Raw genomic sequence first — 26,444 nt, 5'->3', positions numbered from 1 at the left:
GGGGCAGAACAACAGATTCTTACCTTGTCAAAAAACAAGATGAATTGTTGATTTTTATTGCACATCCTGCTTTTTCAATGTACATCCCACTTTAAAAAAGAATGAGTAATATAATGAATTGGTAGCACTAGATTTTACAGTGCATTAAATACCACAAAATATCCAGGTAATACTTAATGACTTATACAGTATGTCTTCAGGTTTGGCAGTTCTAGAATAATTAACTAGAGCTTATAATTTAAATGTAGATTCAGTCACAGCTCCTTTTCTCCCAGCGCTCTGTGCTGGTCCCAGCGCTCATTCATTTAAAAAAAGAAAATGTTAATTGCCATGGTACAATAATGAAAAAAAAAACATTAATCTAGGGTACAATCCATGTATGACACATCATAATCACCATTTAACCACACAAACTGTAGCTACAGAAGAATACCCTTTACACAACCAGGTCTCAGAGCATTTCGTATGATTCTGTATGTAAATCCGAGACACTCCATTTAGTATGATATGTTATGTTTCGTATGGTATGCATTAATTTGGGGATGTCCATCACCCATTTCGTACGATATATTGCGAATTACAATTCATATTATTTGTTCCGAATTTGCAAAATGTACAATATGTTATGAATTTGCAAAACGTATGATATGTTATGAATTCTAGCTAGGTGGCTAATGTTTGCAAGCTGGCTAACGTTAGCTAGGCTAGGGGTTAGGAGTTAGGTTTAAGGTTAAGTTTAGGAGTTATGGTAAAGGGTTAATTAAGGTTAGGGTTAAGGGAAGGGATAGCTAACATGCTAAGTAGTTGCAAAGTAGCTAAAAAGTAGTAAGTAGTTGAAAAGTTGCTAATTAGCTTACAAATGTTTTCCGTGATGAGATTCAAGCTTGCAACTTTTGGGTTGCTAGACATACACGTTATACGCCCACCCAACCACCCTACTTTTGTTTTTGCCTAAAGTGACCATCTGTCTTGTGCAACCATACCAAACTTAACATATCATACTCATTAGTGTCCCGGATTTACATTTACTATGTTACGTCTAGTCTATGAGACTAGACGTCTAGTCATGGTTCCATGAAAAGGTCAATGTAAATGCAGCATAACCAGCTGGAATATATATTAAAAAATAATCATTAAGTAGTTAGAGAAGAGAGATATTTGAGGAGTAAGAGGAGCACTGAGCCAGTGTCTTACCTGAAGTGCAGGTTCTTGAAGACAAAGTGAGTTTCTACAATGCCAGTGGTCTTGACTCGGGTTCTGAGGATGTCCTGCTCTGTGGGCTGGTAGTCAGGTGCACCGATCCGGTCTAAACTGTCTAGGTAGCTGAGGAGAGACAGAGGCCAGTTAGGATCAATCCATTGGACTAAACTGTAAGGACTGAAACAGGGCCTCAGTGTAATTCTGGGTCTGTAAGTACACACTGGTTTTCATTGTACCACAGAACTAAATTAATTGATTCAAATAATTGATTGGCGAGACAGTCTGGCCCACTACCCCAAGGACTAGATAAGGGACTGATAAAAAATATTATAATGACAACCTAACATTGGACTCTGAAGGGCTGGAACAGTGCACTCCAGTTACGAGGCCAATAATGGACATTTTGGACAGGAAATATCAAAGACTGGTCTATTGTTCAAAATATAGCACAACATCAGCTAGAGCAGCTGGGATTGCTTAGGACTGGGTGCAAATCTACTGCTCCACATGCAGGAGTGGTGACAATCAATATAAGGGGAAATAGACAAGGATGACAACCCAGGAAAAACAAGCTGTCGCTCCCTCCGTGTGGAGAGAGGATCATAAATCACACCCAAGACTAACAGTCAGCACCCAGTAATGTGGTAGAGAGGATCATCACACCCAAGACTAACAGTCAGCACCCAGTAATGTGGTAGAGGATCATCACACCCAAGACTAACAAACAGTCAGCACCCAGTAATGTGGTAGAGGATCATCACACCCAAGACTAACCAACAGTCAGCACCCAGTAATGTGGTAGAGGTTCATCACACCCAAGACTAACCAACAGTCAGCACCCAGTAATGTGGTAGAGGTTCATCACACCCAAGACTAACCAACAGTCAGCACCCAGTAATGTGGTAGAGGATCATCACACCCAAGACTAACCAACAGTCAGCACCCAGTAATGTGGTAGAGGATCATCACACCCAAGACTAACCAACAGTCAGCACCCAGTAATGTGGTAGAGAGGATCATCACACCCAAGACTAACCAACAGTCAGCACCCAGTAATGTGGTAGAGGATCATCACACCCAAGACTAACCAACAGTCAGCACCCAGTAATGTGGTAGAGAGGATCATCACACCCAAGACTAACCAACAGTCAACACCCAGTAATGTGGTAGAGGTTCATCACACCCAAGACTAACCAACAGTCAACACCCAGTAATGTGGTACACTTGAAGAAAACAACTACACTTAAACTGGCACAAACATACCACATACAAACATCTTCTCTCCCTTCATCTGTGTTTATGTGTAATGGTGTCATTCACTGATCTGTGTCCATTTGAGTGCTGTGAGACTTCGCTGGGAAGCTGCAATATTTGGCAGCAGTGTGTGAACATTCCACCCTGGCCACTGGCCTGGTGACACAACCCAATGAGGGGGTCACTTCCACTGTACAACACAACCCTACACTGCATGGAGCCGCAGTACAGTATGTTGCTGAATGGTTTTAAATGTGTGTACACGTGAAATGATTGATAAATGACTAACACAAGCCGATGTTCAGTAGTAAATGTGCTGCATCCATTGCCAAGCTCTCTGTTTGGGTGGCAGGCTGCCCAGCACTAATGCAGCTCATTAACAGTAGTGCCTAAAAAAACTGGGCTTTGTCCATAGTACTGCTTCCCTGTTCATAATATAAGGAGGGGGGCAGAGAAAATGACACAGGGAGAAAGAAAGAAAGAAAGAGGATGGAGGCAGGCCAGGGAGATAGAGGAAGAGCAGTGGGGGAGACCTATGATGCAACTGCTGGAAGTGGAATGAGATGTCAGATCTCATGTCCAAAGCTAACACTGACATGGCCATTTAAATTCAGATGAAACTTCTCCATAGAGCGGATTCACCCTGCCCTGCCTTAACAGGCCAGCCCACCTGCACAGAGAGATGAAGTCCACCTCACTGCATCCAGGGGGCGACATCAACACAACAAGGAACACAGTCATTTCTGTCTATGAATGTTTGATTCATGCACGTCTTATTCATACCACAACATCAGTTTTTATAACATATCAACCAGCCCTAACAAAATGCACATTTCCCCTCTAAAAGTTATTCTTCTAAACCAAAAGAGCATTAACAAGATATAATGAGAATATAGGTTACAGCCTCCAGCTTCTCCTTACATTTACTGTTTCAATATTACAAGGTAGCACACTCTCCTCTGCCACCCGCTCTGTCTCTCCCCTCTTTGTCCATCACTGATTTGTTCTCTCTCTCTCCTTTCTATCTTCCATCCCTCCTATCTGTGATTGCCTCTCTCCCCATTATGATGTATTGTTTATCCTCAAATAAAAACTGCCAATGCAAATTTCAGCTGGCTATATAAGAGGGATTTCCATGAAGGACTGTGAGTGGTAACTTGTACAGTCGAGTCTCATACAATAGTGTCATAGTTTCATTGCCGTCTACTTTGGAACAGAACGAGCACAGTCCAATGAGGAGTAAGCAGCAGAACGTGTCTAAGTGTGTTTACTCCTCTGCAATGACACAATTAACATTTCTATCCAACTGGATATCAGCGTGGTCTTGAATGAAATACTATTTCTGCCTTATCTGCCAGCCAAACATCTCTTGAAATATTTACTGGAGTTCATTAAACTAACATCCATATTGTCCACCAATGACTAATACGATGAATACAATCCCAAGGGATTTGAGGTCTGATATCTGATGTAATATGTCATGAAAATATAGCAGTTCTGTGGCTCTGAGATCCAGTGGTGCTGTGACCGTCATGCTCTCCCTAGCAATATGAATAGTGATGAGGTCCTATCTATGCTGGGAGGATAAGATTGGGTCATCTGGGGTCTGTTGAAATGGTGTAGAGGTGGGGTGCGTAGGAGGGGGCTCTCTTTTGTATGGGGGACTCATATCTGTCCCTTACTACTGGCTCCCTGCCAGTAACTCCCTCCAAAACACACCATCCGCCCTTCTCTCTTCCCACCTTTCCCCTCCTCCTCCTCATCGTCCAGCTTGAGTGCTCTGCATGGCAAAACCTCTCAGCACTATGCCTGCTGTCGGCTGCTTCCAATCACTCCACAGGCTGGTGTTGGAGGGAGGAGAGAGGGAGGAAAGGAGAGAGAGAGGGGAGCAGGGATGGTTGATATGGCAGGAAAGAAAGGAGTTGGTGAGATCTAGGGGAGGGAAATAGCAAGGAAAGAGGTGGCGCTAAAGAGAGCGATTCACAGAAAAAAGAGATCAGAAAGTAGAGGACTGAAAGAGAAGCGCAGAGAAAACAGAGAGAACTAAGTGTCCTGTGGTATACCTAGGGTTGCAAAATTCTGGAAGCTTTCAATAAATTCTCTGGTTTCCCCAAAATTCCAGTTGGAAGATTCTTGGCATAGGCGAAATTGCCACGAGGGATGGGGGGGGGGGTATGTCAGAACAGGTTGATTCGTCCCCCCAAATCATTTCTTTAAAATAAATATGAGTAACTCTTCATATTAGAATTAATGACAATGAGTGAAATATTATTAATACATTTTTGTATTTGGATGGAAGCTGTGGAGATCGGTAAGAAATGGCACTACTGTAGCCAAATATCTTATTCATGAAACATTTTTAAGCATGAAATGACCTGGTATGATGATGCATTGATCAGTTATACATTTCTAAAGCCTTTATTTTTGCGCTTTTGCCCAGAGGGAACACAGCCATACCATCAGTTATTTCCACTGTGCATCTACTGTATAGACCTGCCTGTGGCCCTGTGCTGAAAAACTCCAGAAAGGATAGTCATTTTGGCTATTCATTAAAGCCAAAACAACTATCCATTATAGCCAAAATGACTACCCAAGGGGTCAAGAAAACATCACAGTGAGTGCCTCATGCTGTTTCTGTCTCGCACGCATGAATACACACACACACACACACACACACACACACACACACACACACACACACACACACACACTTACTTTCACTCTTGATTCCCGGAACCACACCACAGTTCAGAGTGGCATGGTAGGGCTGTGGCCTAAGCACAGCCAGGGAGTGGGGATGAGCCACACATGGTAACAACTTATCTGATGGGCCTCTGGCAAAGTTTGTGGTAAATCACAGCATTGCTTCTGCGATGCTGATGGGTGGTGAGCTCTGTAGCACAAAATGGCTGCCATGTATGATCTAGTTGGGAGCTAGATCATAGTTGGGAGCTCTATGTAATCTTTTTTATTATTCTTTAAATAGCAACATATTATTTCAATTGATGAGAAGAACAATGTGTATTTTTGACTACATATCTTAAAATGGTGCTTTTGGTAAACATACTCCTCACAAGACACTGTACCAGTATAATAAATGTGCACATTGAAACTAAATGGGTCACAAATGAAGAGCATCCACACACTGATAATACATCAATGAGGTCATATCCAGGGTCACTGAGGTCATATCCAGGGTCACTGAGGTCATATCCAGGGTCAACTGAGGTCATATCCAGGGTCACTGAGAGAGAGAGACTGCTCTGAGTACCATGACTCTTAACTCTATATATCATGAGGGCTGCTTTCATATGTCAAAAGACATTGATAGACATATCCATCCATATCACCTCAAAGTGTTATGCAACGTTTCTATAATGCAGATCCGGACAAAACTGAATCCGTCAAGTTCTGCATGGTGTGTCAAGTTCCTGAATGAAATCCTGGACTGCTAGTAATCAAACATCATTCCTAAATGCTATGACATTTACAACACAATTAATTGAGTTCCATGTAAATGTGAAATAAATGTGTTTCGTGACCTTTCGCAGGACACACTAATGTAAATGAATTTTCTCAGGAATGCAATACTATGGGCTTAAGCCATCTCAGAGAAGCTGAGCAACTCGCTACTGGCTATGTCCTTTAATCATTCTCTCTGTAGCCTGCTCCAGTCTACAGTGTCACGGTGTATCACTGCTGCTCTACATGCTGTTGTTCTCCACAATGGTCCTCAGGGTTGGGTAGGTTACTTTCTAAAAGCAATTGTTTACAGTTATCTGTCCAAAATTGTAATCAGTAACATAACTTTTGAATTACCCAAACTGAGTAACATAATCTGATTACTTTCAGTTACTTTTAGATTACTTTCCAGCAACTCAGATTTTTTAACCAGCCCAATTTTTGGGGGGTTGTTGCTAAAATTACACCAACAAAACACAAAATAACAGATGAGCATGCTTTGTAATGTTTCTAAAAACAATACATCTATTACTAGTAAGAAGTAATGTGGTATATTGTTTAATTTCATATTTTTTGACCCGAGTCTTTTAACCAAAATATCACAGATGAGAGAAAAATGTTCACCTGCCCTTTTAATGGTTACCGTGGTAATGTGACTCAAGTCATGTTTGTGCCTGTGAGATTGAGAGCATGGCTGCATTCCAAACATGTTATTTTTACCCCCTCAGCCCTCGTAATAGCCACTTTCTCTCTGGGGAATCCCCATCGAAACCGGATGCAGTTTGTTTGCCATCTTAACTAGAGGTCCAATTCACAAACGTTGCCCTCTCGGCCCTCAATTTAGCTTGACGGAGCGAGTGAAGAACTTTGATCCCTTGTGGGGTTGATATGACCCACAATTCATAATGCTAGCTTGCTAAAAAAAAAATATATAAAAACTACATTGATTTTAGCATTGGCAAATTGGTTTAGTCTCGTAGTGAGGAGCCTATAAAACGTAGTTAGCTTCATAAACATATTTTTGGGAATTCTGAAATGTATTGGAATAAATGACCAAACTATAAAACAAGCTTGCCAGCTATGGGTAGCTAACTACCTGACAGCTAACGTACCTAGCTACGTTAGCTAGATAAGTACATTAATATCTATAGGTTGATTGTTTTTAAGCACAACTTCAAGATTTCCACCAAGGACGTTGCCTCTCCAAACATCTCTCCCTCTCCAAACACTCGGATGTAAAACGTCATTCAAAGAAAGGATGAGGGTTTAGGGCCGAGGGCTGTCTACTTTGAGTTTGGACTGCAGCCCCTGACTAGTAGCCGCCTTGTCTTCTCTTCCCTAGCAGTTGAAACTCAAACATTGAAAAACAACCTAGCTTGTGAACAAAACAATGTAAATAGCCAAGAAAGACAAGGACAAAGTCTCACTTCAGTAGACTTTCCTTTCAAGCAAAATAGACTGACTTTTATGCCTGTGCGCAGCTCTCCTAAAAATGAATCCTTCACTTCGTTGTTCATGTGCGCACAGTCCTCAGCCAGGCAGTGTTGAAGCTTGAGGTGGGATAGGCTATAGGAACAAAACGGCAGAAATACTTTGAAAACAGCTACTGTAGCATTTATTTAGCTATAAATGTAATCATACTTGACGATTTTTATTCACAAATGCGAGTGAAATGCTCGCACTGTAGAGCCCTGTCCACCTGCCAACGTGGCTGGTGAAACAGACATCTTACCCACCAATGCCAAAATCGACCCGCATTGTCATTTGGTGAATGTCGGTTGTTAATTTTAGGCCCTGATCATACATACACTACAGGTCAAAAGTTTTAGAACACCTACTCATTCAAGGGTTTATCTTTATTTTTTACTATTTTCTACATTGTAGAATGATAGTGAAGACATCACAACTATGAAATAACACCTATGGAATCATGTAGTAACCAAAAATGTGTTAAACAAATCAAATTATACTTTATATTTGAGACTTAAAATAGCCACCCTTTGCATTGATGACAGCTTTGTACACTCTTGGCATTCTCTCAACCAGCTTCACCTAGAACACTTTTCCAACAGTCTTGAAGGAGTTCCCACATATGCTGAGCACTTGTTGGCTGCTTTTCCTTCACTCTGCGGTCCGACTCATCCCAAACCCTCTCAATTTGGTGGAGGCCAGGTCATCTGATGCAGCATTCCATCACTTTCCTTCTTGGTAAAATAGCCCTTTCACAGACCTACTAGCACCATCACCCACTGTCACTGGACACTATCACCCACTTATCCCAAGGCAGCTCAACTGACCTTGTCCCGATGCTCAAATTACCCCATACCCGGGTTAAGTTGTGCCAAGAGACCACTTTTTTCAACAAGCAATGTTTTCAAAACTGTTATGTTTACAAAAATTCAGATTATTTCCAGGGATACACAACATCTTGAAACATATAAATATGTCTTTGTTAGAAAGAATTCTATATTTCCCTTGACGTAGTGATGCTGAATGTAACATTTTTGGGGGACAGACCACACTCTCCCCTACCAGATCCAAGATGGCTTCTCAAATACAGCTTTATAACACAGATTAAATAATTCGACTGATAGCCATTGTGATCGATGACTGAGTTAGGCTACATGTTTTTTGATTGGACAAGGGGGGCTCTGTCTCCTCCCTCCTAGTAAGCCTAACCTTTAAGTACAGGCCCTGTGAACTCAGTTGGATGGAGCCCTGTAGGCCAGACCTCCTCCACTATAGACGGTTTCAACAGTCAAAACAGAAACAAATCCACGCACGGCCTGATAAGAACGATCTCCACTGACCCCTGACTGATATAAACTCAAAAGGGCATTTATCTCCAACTGACACCCACTGCCTCTGACTCAGATTGCCTCCACACTCCACATCCATTCAACTGTTCAAAAGGCAGCTTAGGGCCATATCCCTGTGTCATCTCCCACTACTGGCCCTTAGAGAAGGCCACACATTTTATCAGGCCTTTACTGTCCAGCAGTCAAGCATAATATGGCGGTTGAACACTAGAAAACTGTTTTGTGCGACTCAAATGGTCTCATGATATTGGACGGCTAACCATCTTACAATAAAAATGGGCACATACTGTTTATGTGTTGTAGGCCTACAGGCAGTGACTTGTCCAGAACATTTTGAATGGGATGGACAATGCAAGATGGAAGTTTTCAATATAGTGAAGACATCAACACTATGAAATAACACCTATGGAATTATGTAGTAACCAAAAAAGTGTTAAAGAAATAAAAATATACTATATATTTTAGATTCTTCGAAGTAGCCACCCTTTGCCTTGATGACAGCTTTGTACACTCTTGGCATTCTCTCAACCAGCTTCATGAGGAATTATTTTCCAACAGTCTTGAAGGAGTTCCCACATATGCTGAGCACTTGTTGGCTGCTTTTCCTTCATTCTGTGGTCCGACTCATCCCAAACCCTCTCAATTTGGTGGAGGCCAGATCATCTGATGCAGCATTCCATCACTTTCCTTCTTGGTAAAATAGCCCTTTCACAGCCTGGAGGTGTGTTGGGTCATTGTCCTGTTGAAAAATAAATGATAGTGGGACTAAGTCCAAACCAGATGGGATGGTGTTTCGCTGCAGAATGCTGTGGTAGCCATGCTGGTTAAGTGTGCCGATGAATTCTAAATATTTCAGAGAGTGTCACCAGCAAAACACACCCACACCATAACACCTCCACCTCCATGCTTCACGGTGGGAAATACACATGCAGAGATCATCCATTCACCCACACTATGTCTCACAAAGACACAGAGGTTGGAATCAAAAATCTCAAATTTCCACCGGTCTAATGTCCATTGCTTGCAAGTCTCTTCTTATTATTGGTGTCCTTCAGTAGTGGTTTATTTGCAGCAATTCAAAAGGCACTCGCACATCAGAGCAATCTTTTTTGCAGGCGCAGCAATTCGACCATGAAGGCCTGATTCACATAATCTCCTGTGAACAGTTGATGTTGAGATGTGTCTGTTACTTGAACTCTGTGAAGCATTTATTTGGGATGCAATTTCGGAGGCTGGTAACTCTAAAGAACTTATCCTCTGCAGCAGAGGTAACTCTGAGTCTTCCTTTCCTGTGGCTGTCCTCATGAGAGACAGTTTCATCATAGCGCTTGATGGTTTATGCGACTGCACTTTCAATGTTCTTGACATTTTTCATATTGACTTACCTTCATGTCTTAAAGTAATGATGGACTGTCATTACTCTTTGCTTATTTGAGCTGTTCTTGCCATAATAGGGCTATCTTCGGTATACCCCCCTTACCTTGTCACAACACAACTGATTGGCTCAAACGCATTAAGGAGGAAATAAATTCCACAAATTAACTTTTAAGAAGGCACACCTGTTAATTGAAATGCATTCCAGGTGACTACCTCCTGAAGCTGGTTGAGAGAATGCCAAGAGTGTGCAAAGCTGTCATCAAGGCAAAGGGTGGCTATTTGAAGAATCTCAAATATAAAATATATTTTCATTTGTTAAATACTTTTTTGGTAACTACATGATTCCATGTGTTATTTCATTGTTTTGATATATTCACTATTATTCTACAATGTAGAAAATAGTAAAAATAAAGAAAAACCCTAAAATGAGTAGGTGTTCTAAAACTTTTGATCGGTAGTGTATGTGTTTGATTCCAATTGATTTACAACCTAGCACAGGAATTTACCAATTCACTTTGGGCCACATAAACTACTTTGTCTATAAAACACCAAATAATTGCTTCATATTTGTTGTATATGACTAATGTCACATGGACATCAATTCATGTAGTAAGTGGATGACATTTACGTATGTGTTATCCATAAACATTTTCATCGATTGGAGAAGAGTAATGAGAGTTGTATTGATCCTGCAGCACTAGGTCCTCCTGTGGGGGGCAGTAGAGGTAAAGTAGTACTCACTATTGGGCAGAGTCATTGAGCTGGTATTCTCGGGCACGGCTGAAGCACTCCTGGATGCCAGAGTCAGACCACAGGCGGATCATAGCCCCCAGGAGCTCAGGAGAGTAGGGCTCAGTGTCCTCCATACGACTCACCACGTCACACACCATCTTAGCATCAGCCTGAGGAGGGAGAGGAACAACAGGTACATTATACATAGCACTTTAAATACAGTACATTTTTGTCATTTAGTAACCACTCTTATCCAGAGAGACTTACAGGAGCAATTATGGTTAAGTGCCTTGCTCAAGGGCACATTGGCAGATTTTTCACATAGTCGGCTCAGGGATTTGAACCAGCATCTTTTCAGTTACTTTCCCAACACTCTTAACCACTAGGCTACCTGCCGCCCAATACACACAAGCCTGTAGAGAGGAAAACATCAGCCTGTAGATAGGAACAGATATAGCACTCACATTTAAGTATCCATATCACAATACAATCAGAGAGGTATTTCCTGTGCAAAGATAATACTTCCAAAATTACAGTGTAATTAGAAAATACCCTTTCGAAAAACAATTGCAGTTAGAGTGCAGTATAACTGTAGTACGCTGCAAATACTGCTTCCAAAATAAAAAAAATTTACTCAGTAATTTTGCAGAGTAACTGCAGTTACAGTGCAGTATAGTTGCAGTTTCACTGCAATTATTTCACAATTTCACAATTGCAGTTATTCTGCAATTACTGCGTCCAAAACGCCACAGTCGACTGCAGTTACTGCAGTTTCAAAACTGCATTATTTTTTTGTAAGGGTAGAGATATCTAAATCTAGGAGCTGAAATGAAATAACTGTTTTTCATTCCACTAGTGTCTACAAATGCGAAGGTCACAGGAAAGGAGCATCCTGGAAGGAGTGATCCTGCCTTCCCCGCATAACCCCAAACACTAGTCACGAATCACAATGTCCCGACCTGAGCACTGGGTCTGGGAAAGTGTTTCAGCTCTTATTACCGACCCCCCACTGCCTGGCTAGAGAGGCCTACAACAGTGACTCTATTACAGGCTGGGCGTTCTGTGTGTGTGTGTGTTTATGGACCACTACTCTGCCTCTCCTCTCTGCAGCTGCTAATCCCACCCACTTCCTGTGGGCTCTGCTCCTAGTCCATATTGAAACGGAACAACCACCCACCAACCCACCCTGTGTATTGGAGCGTGATAACATAGTAGTGTAGGGAGTCATTGACCTGTGTGTCTCTCTGAATGACCATGTGCAGTTGACACCCACCACAGAGTTTGATTGACAGGCTCTAGTATGTGCTGGGACATGCTACAGCTTTGACACAGCAGCTTCAGCCTGTTTGTCACTCACAGCACCAATCAGGTCCCTAGTTACCAACAGAGTAAAGGTCATGGGCGTCACTAACTCCTCAGCCTCTATGTTTCACCGGCTGCTGCTGCTCTGAAGCTGATCAATACCCAGAATCATTGATAATGATCTACACACCAGATACACGTTGGTCTGCACACACACACACACACACACACACACACACACACACACACACACACACACACACACCTACCTGCAATCCCCTCTCTAATAGTGGACAGGATGAGGCATGCAAAAAAATAAATCAGTGCTTTCTCCCTTCCTCTAATCTCCTCACTTGCTCAACACTTCCCTTCCTTACATAATTGCCCTGATGTCATTCTCACTTCTTTATGTAGCATTGGTCCAAAGTTACACTAACACAAAGCCATGCAGTGTCTGCAGCCAAGGTCCTGAAAAGAGCGTTTTGTTCCTTTTAGCAGGAGAGCTGGGCAGCTTAGCTGTGACAAAGCCCAGCGTTTTAGGTCAGACTCACTCTGCAGTCCTAACCTGGGGGAGAGAGGCTAGGCCAGCCAACTGAGCAAGGAGAGGGAGGAACACTTCAACCCAAATCTGCACAAAACCAAGCGTGGGAAATAGAGAATAGTTTTGATAAGGGGAGAGAGAGAAAACGAGAATCAGGTTGGAATTGCCAATTTGGTATCTCAGGAGATTCTCTCTATGCCATACAGTATTTTCCCTGGTGGGAGAGAGAGAGACTGCTGTGTTCACATCAACACAAAACGGCTGGAGACATCTGGAACCCAGCACAGGAGAAGTGACAGGAACTGCTATCACCATTTAGGTCTGACACACTAAAATACATCTCACTGGGAGATAAACTGAGATTAGGAAACCAAGAAGCTCCAGCTGTAATATTACCATACCACCTGTATTTCCATGCTAGGGGAGAGTGTGGTAAGTTGAGTCAAATGGTTAGTTGAGCCACCCCTTGTTTCTAGGAAACCATACACAAAAGTAGAGGAGTCTGAAGAAACCACATGGAAAAAGTGGTAAGCAAGTTAGGTCCAAAACACGGATTTTTACCAAGTCAAATGAATGTATTGTGTTATAGGTTTCATGATGCTTGTATCTAAGCCAAAGTAGATACATCATTTGGGGTCTCTATAAGTGCCAATAAGAGGTCCTAAATCTACACTCTTAGAAAAAAGGGTTCCAAAAGGGTTCTTCCACGGTGCCCCTTTGTGGTTCCAGGTAGAACTCTTTTATGTTTCATGTACAACTCTTTGTGTAAAGGGTTCCACATGGAACTCAAAAGGGTTCTACCTGGAACCAAAAGGGTTCTACCTGGAACCAAACGGGTTCTACCTAGAACCAAACAAGGTTCTTCAAAGGGTTCTACCTGGAACCAAACAGGGTTCTTCAAAGGGTTATCCTATAGAAAAGACTAAAAACCCTTTTAAGTTCTAGATAGTACCTTTTTTTCTAAGAGTGTAGCATGAAAGTGCATCCTTGTAGCTGTGTGGACAAAAGTAGCCAACATGTCTGCCATGGGGTAAGTTGAGCCAATGGCTACCATGCCTCATACAAATGATTACATTTAGTCAGTTTTATGCATAATACGCATCGTAGTGCATTTGTATTGTTACAGGCAGATATCATCATGTCCAGTGTATACAGACGTAAAACAAGCCGGGGCTAACCCCCCTTCAGGTTCTTCACAGCCAAGGAAGTAAGAAAAGGGAAGATGTCCATTTGAGCAGCAGCAAGGGCTAAATAAAATGGACTGAATGACACTGATATGTACATTGACAAAAAAGAAAAGAAACACGTATCTGTGTGAAAGAGAGGCGATGACAGAGTAGCAGAGGAACATAAGACATGACATGGAGTCTGAGCTGGCTAAACATATCAAGAATCACAGGACCCGTTTCATGGGCTTAGTTGCCTCAAATGCAGAGAACTTGCCTACGAATTGGCACATTGAAACAACATCCCTGACCCATACAACTGGTCAAGAAATGGAAGGGTAAGTGATATTGAACAGCGAGATCTATATTTGAATGTAGGCATACATTTAAGATATACAATATACCACCACACCCCCATTCCATGAATTAAACTTTGACCTACTAGCACCATCACCCACTGTCACTGGACACTATCACCCACTTATCCCAAGGCAGCTCAACTGACCTTGTCCCGATGCTCAAATTACCCCATACCCGGGTTAAGTTGTGCCAAGAGACCACTTTTTTCAACAAGCAATGTTTTCAAAACTGTTATGTTTACAAAAATTCAGATTATTTCCAGGGATACACAACATCTTGAAACATATAAATATGTCTTTGTTAGAAAGAATTCTATATTTCCCTTGACGTAGTGATGCTGAATGTAACATTTTTGGGGGACAGACCACACTCTCCCCTACCAGATCCAAGATGGCTTCTCAAATACAGCTTTATAACACAGATTAAATAATTCGACTGATAGCCATTGTGATCGATGACTGAGTTAGGCTACATGTTTTTTGATTGGACAAGGGGGGCTCTGTCTCCTCCCTCCTAGTAAGCCTAACCTTTAAGTACAGGCCCTGTGAACTCAGTTGGATGGAGCCCTGTAGGCCAGACCTCCTCCACTATAGACGGTTTCAACAGTCAAAACAGAAACAAATCCACGCACGGCCTGATAAGAACGATCTCCACTGACCCCTGACTGATATAAACTCAAAAGGGCATTTATCTCCAACTGACACCCACTGCCTCTGACTCAGATTGCCTCCACACTCCACATCCATTCAACTGTTCAAAAGGCAGCTTAGGGCCATATCCCTGTGTCATCTCCCACTACTGGCCCTTAGAGAAGGCCACGCATTTTATCAGGCCTTTACTGTCCAGCAGTCAAGCATAATATGGCGGTTGAACACTAGAAAACTGTTTTGTGCGACTCAAATGGTCTCATGATATTGGACGGCTAACCATCTTACAATAAAAATGGGCACATACTGTTTATGTGTTGTAGGCCTACAGGCAGTGACTTGTCCAGAACATTTTGAATGGGATGGACAATGCAAGATGGAAGTTTTCAATATAGTGAAGACATCAACACTATGAAATAACACCTATGGAATTATGTAGTAACCAAAAAAGTGTTAAAGAAATAAAAATATACTATATATTTTAGATTCTTCGAAGTAGCCACCCTTTGCCTTGATGACAGCTTTGTACACTCTTGGCATTCTCTCAACCAGCTTCATGAGGAATTCTTTTCCAACAGTCTTGAAGGAGTTCCCACATATGCTGAGCACTTGTTGGCTGCTTTTCCTTCATTCTGTGGTCCAACTCATCCCAAACCATCTCAATTGGGTTGAGGTCGGGTGATTGTGGAGGCCAGGTCATCTGATGCAGCACTCCAGCAATCTCCTTCTTGGTCAAATAGCCCTTACACAAAAACAAATGATAGTGGGACTAAGCGCAAACCAGATGGGATGGCGTATCGCTGCAGAATGATTTGGTAGCCATGCTGGTCAAGTGTGACTTGAATTCTGAATGAATCCATGACAATGTCACCAGCAAAGCATTCCCACAGCATCACACCTCCTCCTCCATGCTTCACGGTGGGAACCACACATGCAGAGATCATTTGTTCACCTACTCTCGATAAAGACACGGCGGTTGGAACCAAAAATCTCAAATTTGGACTCATCAGACCAAAGGACAGATTTCCACCGGTCTAATGTCCATTGCTCGTGTTTCTTGGCCCAAGCAAGTCTCTTCTTTTTATTGGTGTCCTTTAGTAGTGGTTTCGTTGCAGCAATTCGACCATGAAGGCTTGATTCACGCCGTCTCCTCTGAACGGGGGGGGGGGGGGGGCCTCCCGAGTGGCGCAGCGGTCTAAGGCACTGCATCTCAGTGCTAGAGGCATCACTACAGACCCTGGCTTGATTCCAGGCTGTATCACAACCGGCCGATATTGGGAGTCCCATAGGGCAGTGCACAATTGGCCCAGTGTCATCCGGGTTAGGGTTTGGCCAGGGTAGGGTGTCATTGTAAACATTAATTTGTTCTTAACTGGCTTGCCTAGTTAAAAAAAAGCTTAAAAAAATACAAATAGAAAAACAGTTGAACTCTGTGCAGCATTTATTTGGGCTGCAATTTTTGAGGCTGGTAACTCTAATGAACTTATCCTCTGCAACAGAGATACAGTTGAAGTCGGAAGTTTCCATACACAAAGGTTGGAGTCATTAAAACTTGTTTTACAACCACTCCACAAATTTCTTGTTAACAAACTATAGTTTTGGCAAGTCGGTTAGGACATCTGTTTGTGCATGACACAAGTCATTTTTCCAACAATTGCTTACAGACAGATTATTTCACTTAGAAAATGCCAGAAAATGATGTCATGGCTTTAGAAGTTTCTGACAGGCTAATTGACATCATTTGAGTCAATTGGAGTTGTACCTGTGGATGTATTTCAAGGCCTACCTTCAAGCTCAGTGCGTCTTTGCTTGACATCATGGGAAAATCAGAAATCAGCCAAGACCTCAGAAAAAAAATTGTAGACCAAAAGTCTGGTTCATCTTTGGGAGCAATTTCCAAACGCCTGAAGGTACCACGTTCATCTGTACAAACAATAGTATGCAAGTATAAACACCATGGGACCATGCAGCCGTCAGGCCGCTCAGGAAGGAGACGCATTCTGTCTCCTAGAGATGAACGTACTTTGGTGCGAAAAGTGCAAATCAATCCCAGAACAACAGCAAAGGACCTTGTGAAGTTGCTGGAGGAAACAGGTACAAAGTATCTATATCCACAGTAAAACGAGTCTATCGACATAACCTGAAAGGCCACTCAGCAAGGAAGAAGCCACTGCTACAAAACCGGCATAAAAAAGCCAGACTACGGTTTGCAACTGCACATGGGGACAAAGATCGTACTTTTTGGAGAAATGTCCTCTAGTCTGATGAAACAAAAATAGAACTGTTTTGCCATAATGACCATCGTTATGTTTGGAGGAAAAATGGGGAGGCTTGCAAGCCGAAGAACAACATCCCAACCGTGAAGCACGGGGGTGGTAGCATCATGTTGTGGGGGTGCTTTGCTGCAGGAGGGACTGGGGGACTTCCCAAAATAGATGGCATCATGAGAAAGGAAAATTATGTGGATATATTGAAGCAACATCTCAAGACATCAGTCAGGAAGTTAAAGCTTGGTCGCAAATGGGTCTTCCAAATGGGCAAAGACCCCAAGCATACTTCCAAAGTTGTGGCAAAATGGCTTGAGGACAACAAAGTCAAGGTATTGGAGTGGCCATCACAAAGCCCTGACCTCAAGCCTATTGAAAATTTGTGGGCAAAACTGAAAAAGCGTGTGCGAGCAAGGAGGCCTACAAACCCGACTCAGTTACACCAACTCTGTCAGGAGGAATGGACCAATATTCACCCAACTTATTGTGGGAAGCTTGTGGAAGGCTACCCAAAACATTTGACCCAAGTTAAACAATTTTAAGGCAATGCTACCAAACACGAATTGAGTGTATGTAAACTTCTGACCCACTGGGAACAGTGAAGAGGAGACTCCGGGATGCTGGCCTTCTAGGCAGAGTTGCAAAGAAAAAGCCATATCTCAGACTGACCAACAAAAATAATAGATTAAGATGGGCAAAAGAACACAGACACTAGACAGAGGAACTCTGCCTAGAAGACCAGCATCCCAGAGTTGCCTCTTCACTGTTGACGTTGAGATTTATGTTTTGCGGGTACTATTTAATGAAGCTGCCAGTTGAGGATGTGAGGTGTTTGTTTCTCAAACTAGACACTATAAAGTGCTTATCCTCTTGCTCAGTTGTGCACCGGGGCCTCCCACTCCTCTTTCTATTCTGGTTAGAGCCAGTTTGCGCTGTTCTGTGAAGGGAGTACTTTGAGTCAAAGTATCAATATAATATCGTCCAAAATAATATTGCGATATGTAACTACTGATTTTTTCCCCCATCACTCTCTCGTTTTTATTTTGCTACATAAAATGACGCACACATGGATAATGGGGTCTGTGATTGCCTACTGAATTTAAATCAGTTTCAAACAAACACATCATAGCGATTCATTATGACCCTTGTGCCAGGCTGGGGAGAATAGAGCAATCTTCATCAGCATTCATTCATTAGAGTAAGCAGGCAACCTTTAAAGGGATGCTGAGGGATTTGAATAATGTATATCTCTCTCTCTCGCTCCATGAAAAAGAGACGGTACACATTCCTTACTCCCCCTGAATCCCAAATTGACATTTTCCAACGTGAAAAGAAGAAAAGCTGTTAGGCCAATACAGGGAATGCCTGATAGCACCTTAATGCATAAACCTCATCCCACCTTTGTAGTGAGGAAACCTACGAACCGTGAAATGTAAAATTATTAGTGTGAACTATGGTGCATTTTAAACTCCATGGGCCAGTCTAGTCAAGGTGGCCTCCATTTATTTAGTGCCAACGCAGCGACAGAGGTGACCTTTCCTTCCTAATTAGGGCAGGGCCATCAGAGGCGATCTACTTCCTGCTGAGATATACGGTCCCTGGTCCCTCCCTGAGCCTGGCTGCAGCCTGCCTGCTCCCTGCTCCTGTGTGGGTCCACATCAAACAGGTGACTCCCTGCCTGCCTGCCTGCCCTTCTCACCCAGCCCTGTGAGATCCAGTACCAGCACCACTACTCCCCAGCACCAGCACAGATTAGGATTAAAACAAGGCCACAAAGTGCCTGTTTATTGGTATTATAATATACCCTTCTCAGACTGTATCACCACAACACCCTATGTTCTAAAGTACTCCCATTCTTAGCTACTGTTATCGTATCTTCAAAAATACATATTTTGATCACAGCTCAAAATTGAGGATTAGGATAGTGATGGGGATAAAGGGGTGCAGGTTAAATGTAATGTAGGACATTTTTAGGTTTCATACAGTACTATACTAGTCTGGTCCCAGATCTGTTATGTTTGGCATAACAATGACCATACAGTAGGACTTGGCTATACAGCACAAACAGATCTGGGACTAGGCTAATAGGCTTGTACTTTTCCCCCGGGTTACACAACTTCCTGTTCCACTGTAACAGTCTGTGTGGTGGGTGCGCTGAACAGCACTCCACTCCACTGATGATCCTGAGAGACTGCACAGTAATTATGAACAGTCAGGTGCTGGACATTATGCACAGATGGCTATCCATCACTGAGGGTTAATTATCCCAATGTGTGTGTGGTCATGATCACTTGGCTGGCTCTGTCAGCAGCTGCTGCTCAGGCCTCATGGTCCACTACTCATGGTACTGTACAGGGAGCCTCTGTGGCAGAAGACGCCTGCTCTGAGTTCTTCAGATGGAGAGATGCTACTCTGATTACAGCAGAACCACAGCAGAGGCTGTTTAACCACCCCTGGGGCCTCCACTACGGGCCTAGAACAGATAAGGATATAGAAAATATTGATCACTTCAGTTTACGGCTCTCCCTTTACCACATACATTTACATTACATTTTAGTAATTTAGCAGACGCTCTTATCCAGAGCGACTTACAGTAATGAATGCATACATTTCATTTCATGCACTTTTTTTTTTGTACTGGCCCCCCGTGGGACTCAAACCCACAACCCTGGCATTGCACACACCATGCTGGCGTTGCAAACACCATGCTCTACCAACTGAGCCACAGGGAAGGTACATGTTGTGTACTGTACTGTACAGTAACTATACAGAGGGATGAGGGGTCTGTGGACAAACTGTCCAACGATTAAACAGTGGGCTGCTTCCTCTTCCTCTCCCAGGAGAGACCAGTGGTCTGATCCAATTTCCTGAGCCCAAGCTCTGATATTACATGAACAGTTATTTTCATAAACAATTACTGTATATACTTAGTGACCTATAAAATGTATTTTTCTCTGCCAACATCTGTGTTCTCCATTTCGTTTTTCCAATTTTCAGTTTTTTCAGGGTTTCGCTCTATAAATCACACTTTTTTAATAAAACAAAAAAACAAAATTGGATGTTCTAAGTTCACAACAATCCTTAAACCACATCAGGAGAACAGAAAATCTAAATCAACGAAATGTAGATTTTTGGGTGTAGTTACTCTGTAATACAAGTGTGCACCCGCCAGATACCGTTGCTTGGTTAGCAATGCTTCTGTAGTGCTACTGTGACTGCAAAGTGTGCAAAACAAATGGCCACTGGATTGATGCAAACAATCATGATATCATTCTGCCAGGTAGGCACTAGCTACTTTGTTGTTAACATTTAATTGAGAAGGTTTTTGGGAAAGTTTTTCCACCTACCAGAAGACGGTTGTCATGACATTAGCATCATCGCTAAGTGGTAGACAAACGTGCACACACATACAGGGGCATTCTTGTGCCGTTGCGCTCTAAGAAAGTTGAAGGAACATACGAATCACCGATGCATTTTGTTCATGTCTTATGATAATCTTGGGCAAATTATTTACTTTTCTAATAAATTCAATACATTTAGTTGAACCCATTGTTTACTGCATGGTTTCTGTGATACCGTCCGCGTTCTCCGCAATGCCGATTTTACAGAGCCCTATATACTTCTTTTATCTGTCTCTTTCCTCTCTTGTATTCTCTGTGTTTGTGAATAGGGCCTCCAGATGAAGAGGGAGACCAGTGAGTGGATGTCTTTCTGTGAGCAGCACACACAGTTGAATTAGCAATGAAGGAAAAGGTCAAAGATCAATGCTCAGCAGCATTAGCCGTCCTGGGGCACAACATGGACGTTCTTCAGGAAGGTCACTGCAGCCGTCACCGTGGAGCTCCATGTGAAAACCAAATGTCCTCCGGTATCGACATCTATGATAATCACCTGGCCACAAATGTAGAGCATAATCCAGCAGAGAAGAATGTAGCTGAAGGGAAACCCAGAACGCAGCTAGAAAAAGTCCACTGTGATCAATAGCTCTGCGTGGGAATTCTATAGCCACCATCATGACAGCATCACCTCTTATTTAATATATTCAATAGAAAAGAACATAGTACATTAGAATACAGTATCTACAGTTATACTCAAAGCACAAGTTATGCCATCCATGTCAAAGTGTGTCCTTCTCTGTATGTATGGTGACACTGACATCATAGTAGACTGTGTCCATAAACATGGTTTCCTACACCTTTCTCACCTTTCTCACCTTTCTCTCAACCCCTCGTGTCCTTCGCTACCTCTCCCTTCTCCTTTCTACACCCCTCCCTTTCCCTGTGTGTTTTTTCTATCCCCTCTTAAACCTCTCCCACCCTCTCTCACCACTTCTGGACATACTAGATTGTTATGTCATTACTCTCCACGAGGCGCTTCTGATTTACCTGATAGACATAGTGCCTTTTCTAGATGGACACTGAATTGAAACGACACACAACTCAGATATGTACTACACCCCTCACTGCTGCCAACCCTCCACTTCATTATAGTCTCTCTTTCTCTGTCGCTTGCTCACTGGTTCCTCCCTCCCTCCCCCTTCACTACTCTGCATCATGACATTCAGCTCCAGTTACCATGGTTATCAGGCCCTTCCTGGGGAATGCGATCTTGGGTCTGATGCTCACTCTACCTCGCTCCCTCGCTCCCGCTACCTCTCTCCCTCCCTCTCTCTCCCTCCCTCACTACTCCGCTCTCACCTTTCTCCTATCTCTGTGCCTCCCATGGCAGCTGCTGAATTATTGACCTGATAAAATATTGAACTGTTATTCTGCTTTCCTACAGTTGTGGCCTAATGGTTGTCAGCCTTAAAGGCCATACTGTAGGCTACTATGTGTTGTGGCTGTGTCTCTATTGCCACGCTGAGTGGAGAGGAGACTAGGGGCCACGCCCACCATGGCTGCCACTCTCTTCACACAAACAGAGCTGACCCCCAGAGCTCCTGCCTGCCCCGAGCCACACCATTAACCTCCTGCCTGACCCGAGCCACACCATTAACCTCCTGCCTGCCCAGAGCCACACCATTAACCTCCTGCCTGCCCCGAACCACACCATTAACCTCCTGCCTGCCCAGAGCCACACCATTAACCTCCTGCCTGCCCCGAACCACACCATTAACCTCCTGCCTGCCCAGAGCCACACCATTAACCTCCTGCCTGACCCGAGCCACACCATTAACCTCCTGCCTGCCCAGAGCCACACCATTAACCTCCTGCCTGCCCCGAACCACACCATTAACCTCCTGCCTGCCCAGAGCCACACCATTAACCTCCTGCCTGCCCAGAGCCACACCATTAACCTCCTGCCTGCCCCGAGCCACATCATTAACCTCCTGCCTGCCCCGAGCCACACCATTAACCTCCTGCATGCCCCGAGCCACACCATTAACCTCCTGCCTGCCCCGAGCCACACCATTAACCTCCTGCCTCCCGCTGCTATGTCATCAGGGCCTGAAATGAACACCCGCCACCTGTCAAATGCGGGTAGATTTTGGCATTGGCATTGGCATTGGTAAGACGTCTATTTCATCAACCATGTTGATGGGTGGTCAGGGCTCTACAGTGCGAGCATTTGACTCGCATTTGTGAATAAAATAGTCAAGTATGATCACATTTATAGCTAAATAAATGCTGCAACAGCTATTTTCAAAGTATTTCTGCAGCTTTAGTTCATAGCTGGAAATTTCATCTCACAAAGTCAAAGAACTATGAATCCTACAATAGCCTATCCCACCTCGTGCTGCAACGCTGCCTGGCTTGGGGCTGTGTGCACGTGAAGAGTTGAGTGAAATATTTATTTTTAGGAGTGCTGGCACAGGTATAAAAGCTGGTCTAATTTACTTGAAAGCGAAAGTCTACTGAAGTGAGACTTTATCCTTGTGTTTCTTGGTTATTAACATGGTTTCAACTGTTAGGGCAGAGAAGACAAGGCGGCTACTAGTCAGTCTCAATCTCACAAGCACAAACATGACTGCAGTCACATTACCACGGTAACCTCCCGCCCTTAAAGGGGATGTAAAAATAATTTTGTTAAAAGAGTCCCTCCTGCAACAAAGCACCTCCACAACATGATGCTGCTGTAACAGTTTAGCTTCTGTCCCTCTCCTCGCCCCAACCTGGGCTTGAACCAGGGACCTTCTGCACACAGACAATAGTCACCCTCGAAGCATCGTTACCCATCGCGCCACAAAAGCCACAGCCCTTGCAGAGCAAGGGGAACAACTACTTCAGGTCTCAGAGCGAGTGACGTCACCCGATTGAACCGCTATTAGCGCGCACCACCACTAACTAACTAGCCATTTCACATCGGTTACATCGGTTCCGTCCCTCTCCTCGCCCCAACCTGGGCTTGAACCAGGGACCCTCTGCACACGGACAACAGTCACCCTCGAAGTATCGTTACCCATTGCGCCACAAAAGCTGCGGCCCTTGCAAGGGGAACAACTACTTCAGGTCTCAGAGCGAGTTACGTCACCCGATTGAACCGCTCCACCGCTAACTAACTAGCCATTTCATATCGGTTACACTGCCACCCCCGAACTTCGCGGTTGGGATGGTGTTCTTCAGCTTGCAAGCATCCCTCTTTTTCCTCCAAACATAATGATGGTCATTATGGCCAAAAGTATGATCTTTGTCCCCATGTGCAGTCGCAAACCGTAGTCTGGGTTTTTTATTGCGGTTTTGGCTTCTTCCTTGCTGAGCGGCCTTTCAAGTTATGTCGATATAGGACTTGTTTTACTGTGGAGATGTACTTTTGTACCTGTTTCCTCCAGCATATTCACAAGGTCCTTTGCTGTTGTTCTGGGATTGATTTGCACTTTTCACATGTAACGCCCTGGCCATAGAGAGGGGTTTTTGTTCTTTATTTTGGTTAGGCCAGTGTGTTACATTGGGTGGGCGTTCTATGTTCCTTTTTCTATGTTTTTCAAATCAAATCAAATTTATTTATATAGCCCTTCGTATATCAGCTGAAATCTCAAAGTGCTGTACAGAAACCCAGCCTAAAACCGCAAACAGCAAGCAATGCATGTGAAAGAAGCACGGTGGCTAGGAAAAACTCCCTAGGAAAAACTCCCTAGAAAGGCCAAAAACCTAGGAAGAAACCTAGAGAGGAACCAGGCTATGAGGGGTGGCCAGTCCTCTTCTGGCTGTGCCGGGTGGATATTATAACAGAACATGGTCAAGATGTTAAAATGTTCATAAATGACCAGCATGGTCAAATAATAATAATAATAATCATTGTAGTTGTCGAGGGTGCAACAAGCACGTCCGGTGAACAGGTCAGGCTTCCGTAGCCGCAGGCAGAACAGTTGAAACAGAACAGTTTTTGTATTTCTCTGTTTTTTTTGTAAAGTCAGGAGCCGCCAAAGCCGCCCGCCAGTCAGGAGCCGCCCGCCTGTCCGGAGCCGCCAGAGCCGCCCGCCTGTCCGGAGCCGCCAGAGCCGCCCGCCTGTCCGGAGCCGCCCGCCTGTCCAGAGCCGCCCGCCAGCCCGGTGAGTCCTTTGCCTGCGCCTAGGGCCAGGTCTCTTACATGTTGTCTCCTCAGCCTGGTGAATCCTGGGTCAGTGCCGCCGGAGCCGCCAGGGACGCCCGCCAGCCGGGCGCAGCCAGGGACGCCTGCCAGCCGGGCTCAGCCATCGCCGCCCGCCAGCCGGGCGCAACCAGGGTTGCCCGCCAGCCGGGCGCAACCAGGGTCGCCCACCAGAACTTCGGCGCAGCCAGGTGCGCCACCTAAGAGGGCGACGCCGAGGGTGGAGCAGAGGCCACGTCCCGCACCTGAGCCGCCGCCGTAAGAAGGCCCACCCGGACCCTCCCCTTCAGAGTCAGGTTTTGCGGTCGGAGTCCGCACCTGGGGGGGGGGGGTACTGTAACTCCCTGGCCATAGTCTTTGTTCTTTTGTTCTTTATTTTGGTTAGGCCAGGGTGTTACATTGGGTGGGCGTTCTATGTTCCTTTTTCTATGTTTTTGTATTTCTTTGTTTAGGGCCGTGTGTGGCTCCCAATCAGGCACAGCTGAAGTTCGTTGTTGCTGATTGGGAGTCACACATAAGGAGCATGTTTTTCCTTTGGGTTTTGTGGGTAAATGTTTCTGTTCAGTGTGTTTCCTGACAGGACTGTTTCTGGTCGTTTTTGTTTCGTTTTTGTAAAGTGTTCTCTTTTTTTAATTAAAATTCTAATGATGAACACATCCTCTGCTGCACCTTGGTCTAATTCTGACGACGGCCGTTACATCACACCAAAGTACGTTCATCTCTAGGAGACAGAACGCGTCTCCCTCCTGAGCGGTATGACGGCTGCGTGGTCCCATTGTGTTTATACTTGCGTACTATTGTTTGTACATATGAACGTGGTACCTTCATGCGTTTGGAAATTGCTCCGAAGGATGAACCAGACTTGTGGAGGTCTACAATTTTTTTTCTGAGGTCTTGGCTGATTTCTTTTGATTTTCCCATGATGTCAAGCAAAGAGGCACTGAGCTTGAAGGTAGGCCTTGAAATACATCCACAGGTACATCTACAATTGACTCAAATTATGTCAATTAGCCTATCAGAAGCTTCTAAAGCCGTGACATCATTTTCTGGAATTTTCCAAGCTTTTTAAAGGCACAGTCAATTTAGTGTATGTAAACTTCTGACCCACTGGAATTGTGATACAGTGAATTATAAGTGACATAATCTGTCTGTAAACAATTGTTGGAAAAATTACTTGTGTCATGCATAAAGTAGATGTCCGAACCGACATGCCAAAACTATAGTTTGCTAACAAGAAATTTGTGGAGTGGTTGAAAAAAATGAGTTTTATTGACTCTAACCTAAGTGTATGTAAACTTCCGACTTCAACTGTATCTAGTACGTAGCTATCTCTCTCTCTATCTAGTAGCTATCTCTATCTAGTAGCTATCTATCTCTCTATCTAGTAGCTATCTATCTATCTATCTCTCTCGTAGCTATCTATCTATCTATCTAATCTATCTATCTATCGTATCTATCTCTCTATCGTATCTATCTCGTATCTATCTATCTATCTATCTCTCTCGTAGCTATCTATCTATCTATCTATCTATCTATCTATCGTATCTATCTATCTATCTATCGTATCTATCTATCGTATCTATCTATCTATCTATCTATCGTATCTATCTATCTATCGTAGCTATCTCGTATCTATCTATCTATCTATCGTATCTATCGTATCTATCTATCTATCTATCGTAGCTATCTCGTATCTATCTATCTATCGTATCTATCCATCTATCTATCGTATCTATCGTATCTATCTATCTATCGTATCTATCTATCTATCTATCGTATCTATCTATCGT

The 26,444-nt window shown here is 43.7% G+C and overlaps 1 protein-coding gene across 2 annotated transcripts in view; it reads right to left on the bottom strand.

Moving 5' to 3' along the window:
- LOC115196816 (guanine nucleotide-binding protein G(o) subunit alpha) overlaps positions 1-26,444 on the bottom strand; it is a 130,969-nt gene that overhangs the window by 12,068 nt on the left and 92,457 nt on the right. For both annotated transcript variants that reach the window (XM_029757737.1, XM_029757736.1), the window contains exons 4-5: positions 10,854-11,014; positions 1,195-1,323 (exon numbers count right to left, since the gene is read on the bottom strand). In XM_029757737.1, coding sequence (XP_029613597.1) covers positions 1,195-1,323; positions 10,854-11,014 — 290 coding nt within the window. The remainder of the gene's footprint in view (positions 1-1,194; positions 1,324-10,853; positions 11,015-26,444) is intronic.

The sequence above is a fragment of the Salmo trutta genome, chromosome 7, assembly GCF_901001165.1.
Source record: "Salmo trutta chromosome 7, fSalTru1.1, whole genome shotgun sequence".
Taxonomy (NCBI): Eukaryota; Metazoa; Chordata; class Actinopteri; order Salmoniformes; family Salmonidae; genus Salmo; species Salmo trutta.
This window is presented reverse-complemented; position numbering and strand designations above follow the sequence as displayed.